We start from the raw sequence: 10,384 nt of genomic DNA, 5'->3' as shown, positions 1-10,384 counted from the left end.
ATCACATGTACTTAGGAAGCTAGGATCTTCTTTTATTGTTTCCTAGACTACGGATATCTCCCGATCCTTTCCTTGTATAGCGGATACGGTTGAGATATTCTTGCCCTTGTACTCTATATATGCTACGACATACGATCAATGAGCATATCGCATATTCCACAGTGGTGGTAGCACGCCTCGATATGGAGGCAAACTCGGACGACCGCCTTGCCGTTACCTCCAACTCATAATCTATTGTCCCCCTTAGTGGGCCATTGCCTTCTAGCTTCTTTATTAAGAGACCAAAAAAGTTGAATGGCTCAGTTTTAGCGAGCGCCGAAAGAAAGAAACCATGCTCTGCACAATAGAACGGTGGCGAGCGTATCGATCTTGATGGGAAGAGCCCGCGGCAGTGCTCACGCTTTATACTAAAGTTAATTATGCAAGACGACTGGTCAGTTAGGATGGCATTGGTCATGATACGCCCTAGTGTCACCGGTGGAAGTAAACTTGAACTCAAAATCTTGCGTCTTTCTTCTGAATTTGGGTACTGCAAATGGGCCCACCTGAGCACGAAGTCATAGACGGATTCTTCAGATGCAACCCAGGGTGATTCCTTGATAAGATGGCTACAACCCCAGCCAGAGGAATCCTCATCAATTCATCTTGGAACCTGAAATGCAACAAAACCATGTAATGCCTTGATATAATGATTTTGTGACAACAATATCCACAAGTTCACTAATAGAGCAAGAAAAGAAAAGTGTATCTCAATCCGACGGGGTTACTTACTTTGTTGACAGGAATTTCTCGTATCTTTTAGACAGGAATTTCTTGGCTGCCTCTGATAGGTCAGCTGCCATTGAAATGGAACATGGGAGATCTAAGCACCTCACTGCGGATTCAAGGGTCATAGGCTGGCCTATGAACCGCTGACTGCAAAGCTTGATGCACGAAACAACATCAAATTTGTCAGCAGCCATCAAGATATCAACCAGAAGAGTGGACTCGGTTGTTGGTCTCAGCTTTCCATTGTACATAAAGTGTAAAAGCTCCATAAAGGCATTTTCATCTGTTCCAAGTAAAAATGAAATCAAGGAGCCATAAAGATTGATGAAACATTCTAATAAATCTCAGCCAGTAACAATTAGATAAAGATAGCCCCCCACCCCGTTTCATGATTTAACTTCATGAACTTTGACCAAGTTCATATATAAAAATATCTATAATTAAAACACCACTTAAATATCATTTGATACGTCATGAGGCATAATTTTATATTGTATCTATTTGATTATTTTTTTGTGTTGACATTTCCATCAATTTATTTGGTCAAAGTTTACAAGGTTTTGAAGGGGATCCTTCGCGCAATCGTAAAGATGCTGCCTCAAGTCATGGAAACAGCCTCTTACAATGTTAGTATTATTTCTCCATGGCATTTTTTTAGAAAATTCCTTGGCAATTGTTGTTAGTAATGTTTCCAGGACAATGTCATAGATTATATTCTGAAAAAGGCAATTATTTTGGTAAAGCGACATGGCACACTTTAAACATTTGACATGGTATTTTTTTTGAAATTTCTGTTATCTAGAACACGACAGTTTTGTTAAAATTCCTGGTTTTTGTATTTTTTTTGTAGAAGCATGGCATTTTCATTTTAAAAAGCATGGTAATTTTATTGTGGAAGCATGGCATTTTTTACATGAAGAGCATGACATTTTTTACAAGCATGACATTTTTTATTATGAAGAGCATGGCATTTTCATTTTAAAGATCATGGTATTTTTTATTGTAGAAGCATGACATTTTTTAGCATAAAGAGCATGGCATTTTTTGTACAAGCATGTCATTTTTTATTTTGTACAGCTTGGCATTTTCATTTTATACAGCATGGTATTTTAATTGTAGAAGCCACAAATGGCATGATTTTACGCCCACCGGTGGTAAGTTGCTAGATTGCCAGTGCTTACCAATGGCAGGCGCTAAAGTGCACCAATCACTAATGTGACCCCAAAGCGTTTTCCAGCAGTGAATATATGAAGGATGACACTTACCAGTGGCAGGCGCTAAAGTGCACCATTCATATTCGAGTTGTAGTCTCTTGCAATTGTCTTCTGCCTTCTATAAAAAATATGATACGCCATTGACATACTCTCGAAAAAAAGTCTGTTCTGCTGCTTGTCTTGGACCTTTGAATATCACAAAAAGAGATCACGATTGCATATTCAACGTAGCAATCAAGCAAGATTCATTATTCATGTGAAAGATGTGAATAATTGATCAGCTTGTTACTTTAAACTAAGGCTGAAGCATCACACGGTAAAGAACCATAGATAACTGCCCTTAAGCAGTACGAATCTCCCCAGCCTACAGACCTATATAACATACAAATTATTCCTAATCTTTAAGTTGTCCGAAGGCTCAACTTGAACAGTATGATGTAGTTTGGGCGCCGCTGCTACATCCAAATAAATATGTGACTACAGATTTGCTGCACTTTAATTGGGGGCACAGACAACATATACTCTTTGATTACTGTTGTACTGCAAAAATTATGTCAAAGAACCTCAACTATTTAACACCTCGAAATCTAAAACTAAAAAAAAACTATGTATAGTATCGGATCCGGATATGTGCATGTAGATCGTGGGCTTAGTTTCCAGGGAGTACACATTGCAAGCAACAGACCTGACAACATTGAACTTTACATCAGCATTTTTTAGGCAATTTACAGCAGCATTCTGTCCTTGGGGCACAACATATCAACTGCCATAGAGTATGAACTAAAAAAATATCGAAAGATAGCCATGAACAGATGATCACATAATATGCATTCTAAGGGTCACAAGTCCATCGAGTCAAAGAGGTCATCAGCATTCAGCAATGTATACTAGCCAACTTACAACAAAGTGCACATTAACTGTTCAGCGACTTCGCTGGATATCAAAATCACACGCAAACTTGACAGTTTTGCGTCTGGTAAGAGTCCGTGGCACAATGAAACCTCGAGCATCAAACTCTAGATGTTCAGAAGCTACATTGCAACATTACCAGTCACCAAAAGAGAGCAGAGCATTGTTCACCGAGTTCATATGTTAAAAGAACAGGGGCTTCTCCTCGCTCACATAAACAAAAGTGGACATGAATGAAGCACATCACGCTAGTGGCTAATGCATGCATCACTACGGCTGTGGCGTTATCTTCACATGAACTCGAATATGGAGTTTGTCATCGACAAAGAAGGGGCTATCGTCAGGAATGACCTCCGGCCAAGGAAGCCTGCATCCAAAACCTTGCCTACAACCGGTGGTGGTGGTGCGCCTCCACAAGGTGGTAAACTCCAGCGACGGTGTTGTTTTTACATCAATCTCATAATCTAATGTCCCCCTTACTAGGCCCTTGTCTTCTAGCTTCTGTATTATGAGGACAAAAGAGTTGGACGGCCCCATTCTACGGTGTGCTGAGAGAAAGAAACCATGCCCCGCACAATAGAATGGTGGCGAGCGCATCGATCCTGATGAGAAGCTCCCAGAGCAGTGCTCACGCTTTAGACTAAAGTTAATTATACAAGACGGCTGATCAATTAGGATCACATTGGTCATGCTACGCGCTAGTGGCACCATTGCAAGTAAACTTGAACTTAAAATCTTGCGTCTTTCTTCTGAATTTGGGTACTGCAAGTCGGCCCACCTGAGCACAAAGTCATAAACGGATTTTTCGGATGCAACCCTGGGGAGATTCCTTGATAAGATGGCCACAATCCCAGAGAGAGGAATTCTCATCAGTTCATCTTGGAACCTGAAATGCAACAAAACCATGCAATGCCACGATATAATGATTTTGTGACAACAATATCCACATGTTCATTAATAAAGGAAAAAAAGGTATCACGATCCGATGGGGATTACTTACTTTGTTGACAGGAATTTTTCATATCTTTTAGCAAGGAATTTCTTGGCTGCCTCTGACAGGTCAGCTGCCATTGAAATGGAACATGGGAGATCTAGGCACCTCAGTGCGGATTCTAGGGTCATAGGCAGGCCTATGAGCCGCTGACCGCAAAGCTTGGTGCATGAAACGACATCAAATTTGTCAGCAGCCATCAAGATATCAACCAGAAGAGTGGAGTCAGTTGTTGGTGTCAACCTTCCATTGTACATAAACCATAAAAGCTCCATATAGGCATTTTCCTCTGTTCCAAGTAAGGAATGAAAGCAAGGAAGCATAAGAACAGTCCAATTTATCACAATCAGTAACAGTTAAGTAAAGGAGTACAAAAGGAAAGGGATAGCTATTGTTTTAGAGGCATGTTTCAGTAAAGTTAACCTTCCCCCCCGGCACCCCCCTTGAAAACTATGGAAAGGGTATTTGGGGTCTAGCGAATTATTAGAAATTTGATTCCTTAGACTTGGGTAAACAATTTAATTCCTAATTTTAATGTGCCGGGCCTTCACGGCTAAATCCCTCGTGCATGAAACGAATTAATCCCTAGAAGTTAAGATTTCCACAGCATCCTTCCTATAAAGAGCTACGTACTCTATTTTTATATGAACGGTGAGCTACTCTGTATATACTTAGTTTGCACAATCGGCTGGTCTCTCCTCTGTATGTTTATTGGCCAGAAATAGGACCATATTGTACTCGTATATATTCATACTTCTTAGAGACGATTATTTTATACACCAATGTTACATAATATATTTTCATATTATTTAGAGACGATTTTGTACACCAATGTAGATGTAGTGAAATGATGCAGATGAATAAGAATCCTTAAATAGAGAAGAATCCTTAATTAGAGGAGAAAGCTTTCTATTCCGTCTCTTTCTCCTCTTTCGTGTTGTGGCGGGAGAATTGGCAAGCTCATACACGTTAAAATTAAGTCCTTGATGACTAGAAGAGGCCCATATAAAAGTAAGACTATAATACCCTTTGCAACTGAAGGGTACGCTTTAATCTCAGTCACTATCTAAACCGAAAGTCCATTGAGTTTCAATAATCAATTGAGGAAACTTGTCATGCACAAGAATATCCATTTGGTAGACAAATTATGTAGGGGAAATGAGAATAGCCAGTTCATTATCAAAATAGAAAGTTGTGGCACGAAACTCCAAAACAGGCCTCTCTACAATTATCACATTTCTTGAATTAACAAATAAATAATACAATCACAATAGCAAACTAGAATCTCAGTTATAATAAGACGAGGAAGAGTACATCATACACTTGAGTTACCTGAATCAGCAATTCTAACTGTTGACTGTCTCTGACCAGATTCTTTCATGCCATTTGGGAAAAGCTAAGAAGCATGAAGCTTATCAGAAATACAAGTCAACTGATTATAGACCAAATGCATTTCAGAAGATCATCATAATTACCTTGAAAAAGAAAGAACTTTTTGCGGCGAGAATCACCGAACTGATATGTATGGTCTTGACTCGTAAAACTGGTGTACTACCTTCTCCATCATCACCTGCGAAATACAGGTCAGATGAATCTAGAGAAACATTCAAAACTAGGGGAGAAGAAGGCACATAAGATAACTACTAGACAAGATTTTTGCTGTTAAAAATATCTGGAATATCATGTTCGCTGTGTGTGCAGATTCATTGAATCAACCTTCAGATAGGCGGGAAAATTTTAAGCATCATGAAAACTGGATATTCACTGAGTTGCATCAAGCCTAATAAGCATGCTACATTAATAATGAATGTTACCCCAAGGATTCTATTAGAATTTTCTATAAATGAACACTATTAACAAAGGTAAAAGATCAGGCCACAATTATATGCCCGGTAAACAGTATGTTGCTTGTATTTACTAATAGGCAGCTAAGTTCATCAATGGATTGTACCATTACATTACCAACAGTCTGTACTACAGTCCACATGTGTTCGTACTTCGTACTAATTAAAAGTGATTGTCAAAAGGCTAATTTTGACATTAGATGTTTCAACAACAACAAAAGAGAAGTAGAGGTGAACCAGAAACAGAACACAAACTAATGATGATCTCAATTTTTTTTAGAGAAAAGGCATCAACCGAGCCTGAGATGGGGGTCGAGCCTAGCCCGACATTGAATTAACAAAGCCATCAACCGGCCAGGATTACAAGCACATGTCCTTAGGCAAAAGAAAGAACAACACGACAGAGGGATACAAAAGCCGATGGACAACACAAAACTAAGGCCCAGTTCTTTTGGCCGATTCTCCCAGAATCTTGAGAATCAAATCTTCACCCAAATTCTCACAACCTATTTTTTTTTGACAATACTACTTGTTTACATACCAACTAGCTAGGATTGTAAAAAATATATGTGTTCAAGATTTTGGGAGAAGCTAGGGGGAGGTCCGATTCTCAAGATTCTGGGAGAATTGGCCAAAAGAACTGGGCTTAAGCCTCACACACTACAGAAACTGAAGATGATCAAATGAGACCGAAGCCGAAGACGCCGAGGCCCACCTCCGAGAATGTTGTACTAGGCACAGGATCACACTAGCTCGTAGGAGAGAGGGGCCGACACCAATGGGGCATGACATCGCCATGCACCTACGAGCCCTGGCACGACACCTCCAGTACACCATCTTCGAAGGAGGCCATTACCTCCTCGCCTGGATCGAAGGCGCCGGACGTTGCAAGATGGCATGGATGCCGCCGAAAGATGACCATGTAGAGAGGGTCAATGCATCCCCAACGAGACGTCGGAGACTCTCCTTGAGCAGAACACCGCCGCTGCACACATCTAACACCAGAGGGGGGAAGTTTCAAGCTGGGATAAGAGGGCCACACCACCGCCGCCACCACCAACCACCCACAAGCGCCACCTGACCACAAGGTTCCCAAAAGCGGCGCCTTCAAGAAGGGAATGGCGCTGAGAGCGCCGCCACCGCCCCAAAGTTAGGGCTTTCGCCCAGGAGACCTAGGGGGAGGGGGATTGAGGGGATCAGTCCATACCGACGCCTCCAAGGAGGGGAATGGCGCCCCGGGCATCGCCGTCGACCTGGCCAGCCACGGCTAGCCAGGGATTTCGCCCGAACTTAGTCCCCACCACCAGCAGCACCTCCTGCCCGGGGCCAACGACCAGAGAAGCACGACCTGACCAGGAAGGGCGCACGCATGCTAAACACTGGAGGAGGGGAGCGCGAGATCTCGCGGACCGTCCGCCGCAGGAGCCGCTACCGACCGCCCTCGACCTCCGGGGTCCCGTCGTCCGCGCGGCCAGGACACCGGATCCACCACCGCTCACCGCAGAGCCGACAGTGCCTCGCCATAGGAGCTGCTGCTGTAGATCCAGAGCCCCCGCGCGGATCCAGGGCGGCAGAAGACCCCACCGCCACCATCCTTGGCAGCGCCTAGGGCTTGCCCGGCAACTGCATCAAGCGCTGGCGAGAAAGGATAGACGAAGAGGGGCAGCCGGCGGCGCGACTAGGGTTCGCCGCCCGAGTCGCCCGAGCGGGGCGGCGCGATGATCTAAAATTTGGAACAGTAAGCAGAATTACGAAGAGTTCTAGTGACTTAGGGAGGTCCTCCCTTCACACCTCCACGCTACATATATCAAGGGTGACACCTGCTCATGTAATCATGAAAAAACATACCAGAGAACTTGGAACGGCTCGAGATCCAAAACTAAAGACCTTATCGGGTGTATTAAGGTAGGATAACAGTGTACCTCCTTGCCCATATAAGGCAGAAAAGAGAAAATCCAACACAAATCCAGATCGTAATGGCGTGAAAGAAGATAAATTAACATTCACGAGGGAGAAATTGCACAGCGAAAGGAAGGCGCATATAACGATATGATGCAGGCAGGTGCTTAGATCAGTGTGGTGCCTAGACGAATCTACTGCGAATATTCTAATGGCTAATGGTACTACTGTGACTGTACGTACGCACCTTCACGGCGGCGCTTCCGGCCAGCGCCGACGACCTCTATCCGCAGGACCCTGTCGGAGAAGGCCTCGTTGTCGAAGGCGAACTCGAAGCCCCCCGCGTCCACCTCCGCCTCCCTCGCCGTCTCCGGCCCCGGCGCAGCCCCCGATGACGCGTCGCCTCCGGCCATGCGCGTGCGTCGCCGCCTCCACCACCCCTGCCCCTCACGGAGCGCCGGTGGCCGTAACCCTAGCTAGCTGGCACGGCGGCGGAGGAAGAAGGGACATGCGACTCTAATACCGAGGCGGTGCGCCGGTGTGGGGTTGATCTTTCGCACGAAGGGACCAAAAGTTCAAACGAAATTTTGACCAAGTCTCTGAAAGTTTGGTGGGTACCAAAATGTTTGTAAGCTCGAAATTTTGGGACGGAATCAAATCAAATTCAAATTCAGCGAAGATCCATGAAAACTAAGTGAATTTAATAGATCGAACTTCAAAAGAATTTTTTCATACTTTCGGAATTCGAATATTTTGGTAAGGCCTACATTTTTGTCTGTCACTAATGTTTAAACCTTCGGACTGACTAGTGAGCTCGATTTTTCTTCTGGATTTTAGGGTAGCAAAAAATACAAATGAATACATGGTATGCGAAAACTTTACTTCCTCCGTTCTCATATTACAATGCACATTGGTTTCACAAAAGGCAAACACTCACAAACTTTAACTTAGTATATAACATACGAAAATAGATTTCATAATAAATTCAATGACGATCGGCTACAACTAAGTGAATTTTAATAGATTGAACTCTGAAAGAATATTTTTCGATCTTTCAGAGTTTGATATTTTGGTAAGGTCTAAATTTTTGTCTGTTGATAAAGTTTAACCTTCGCCAACGAGTTTGTTTTTTCTTTTGGATTTTAGGGTAACAAGAAGTACATGTGAATACATGATACTTGAAAATGCCCCTCCCATCTCATAGTATATATTGGTTTTCACAAAAGTCAAACTTCACAAACTTTAACCAAATTTATACGTATATGAAAATATTTGTCGAAAAAATGAATGTATCTAGTACTAAAATACATCTATATACATCCATGTCTCCGACAAGTATTTCCGAAAGGAGGCACTATATACTATGTGAAAATAGATTTCATGATGAATCTAATGGTATCGATTTGGTAGTTGGATGTTGATAATCCTTTCTATAAACTTAAGTTTCACTTTAGAAAATCTAATACACACTATATTTTGGTACGGAGAGAGTATTATACAAGCACTTGGGAGTCTAGGTCAACCATTCCCACGCGCCATTGGTTGATACCCATCCCGCGTAGACCTTGGCACACCGGTAGGACCCTTAGTTGAGAGCACTCGTGCTTGTCTTAGCGGGAGTTTTGTTGCCCACATGGCCGGAGCAAAACTTCCATGTGAGACTATGCCACCACTGTTGGGTTTCGTAGTAATTTTAAAAAAATTTCCTACGCGCACACAGGATCATGTGATGCATAGCAACGAGAGGAGAGTGTTGTCTACGTACCCAACACAGACCGACTACGGAAGCAATGACACGACGTAGAGGAAGTAGTCGTACGTCTTCACGATCCAACCGATCAAGCACCGAAACTACGGCACCTCCGAGTTCGAGCACACGTTCAGCTCGATGACGATCCCCGGACTCCGATCCAGCAAAGTGTCGGGGAAGAGTTTCGTCAGCACGACGGCGTGGTGACGATCTTGATGAACTACAGCAGCAGGGCTTCGCCTAAACTCCGCTACAGTATTATCGAGGAATATGGTGGCAGGGGGCACCGCACACGGCTAAGGAATCGATCACGTGGATCAACTTGTGTCAACTTGTGTGTTTAGAGGTGCCCCTGCCTCCGTATATAAAGGAGGAGAGGAGGGGAGGCTGGCCGGCCAAAGAGGGAGGCGCAGGAGAGTCCTACTCCCTCTGGGAGTAGGATTCCTCCCCCCAATCCTAGTCCAACTAGGATTCCTCGGAGGGGAAGGGAGAGAAGGGGGCCGGCCACCTTCTCCTAGTCCTAATAGGACTAGGGGAGGGGAAAGAGGCGCAGCCACCTTGGGCTGCCCCTTTCTCCTTTCCACTAAGGCCCATGATGGCCCATATGGCTCCCGGGGGGTCCCGGTAACCTCCCGGTAACCCGGTAAAATCCCGATTTCACCCGGAACACTTCCGATGTCCAAACATAGGCTTCCAATATATCAATCTTTACGTCTCGACCATTTCGAGACTCCTCGTCATGTCCGTGATCACATCCGGGACTCCGAACAACCTTCGGTACATCAAAATGCATAAACTCATAATATAACTGTCATCGTAACCTTAAGCGTGCGGACCCTACGGGTTCGAGAACAATGTAGACATGACCGAGACATGTCTCTGGTCAATAACCAATAGCGGGACCTGGATGCCCATATTGGCTCCTACATATTCTACGAAGATCTTTATCGGTCAGACCGCATAACAACATACGTTGTTCCCTTTGTCATCGGTATGTTACTTGCCCGAG

General features: G+C 43.8%; 1 protein-coding gene and 1 pseudogene across 1 annotated transcript; both read right to left on the bottom strand.

Moving 5' to 3' along the window:
* The window catches only part of LOC119310067, a 3,744-nt pseudogene extending 1,621 nt beyond the window's left edge, over positions 1 to 2,123 (bottom strand).
* Positions 2,124 to 2,922: 799 nt separating this feature from the next.
* Positions 2,923 to 8,038, bottom strand: LOC119306130 (BTB/POZ domain-containing protein POB1-like). Its single transcript, XM_037582445.1, has 5 exons — positions 7,873 to 8,038; positions 5,358 to 5,452; positions 5,215 to 5,278; positions 3,892 to 4,171; positions 2,923 to 3,777 (listed from the first exon to the last, which is right to left on the bottom strand). The coding sequence occupies exons 1-5, from the start codon at positions 8,036 to 8,038 to the stop codon at positions 3,162 to 3,164; spliced, it is 1,221 nt and encodes a 406-aa protein (XP_037438342.1). The 3' UTR covers positions 2,923 to 3,161.
* Positions 8,039 to 10,384: the final 2,346 nt, after the last annotated feature.

This window comes from Triticum dicoccoides, chromosome 5B, assembly GCF_002162155.2.
Source record: "Triticum dicoccoides isolate Atlit2015 ecotype Zavitan chromosome 5B, WEW_v2.0, whole genome shotgun sequence".
Lineage (NCBI taxonomy): Eukaryota > Viridiplantae > Streptophyta > Magnoliopsida > Poales > Poaceae > Triticum > Triticum dicoccoides.
Note: the sequence above shows the minus strand (reverse complement) of the source record. Positions and strands in the feature narration are given on the sequence as shown.

What these genes read in the sequence shown, in the direction of transcription:
- LOC119306130 (XM_037582445.1), bottom strand. Translation starts at nt 8,038, where the DNA reads ATGGCCGGAGGCGACGCGTCATCGGGGGCTGCGCCGGGGCCGGAGACG. An exon ending in CCGGAAGCGCCGCCGTGAAG is followed by an intron (nt 5,453 to 7,872) that starts GTGCGTACGTAC and finishes TGTATTTCGCAG; the next exon opens with GTGATGATGGAGAAGGTAGT. An exon ending in GAAAAATTCCTGTCAACAAA is followed by an intron (nt 3,778 to 3,891) that starts GTAAGTAATCCC and finishes GTTGCATTTCAG; the next exon opens with GTTCCAAGATGAACTGATGA.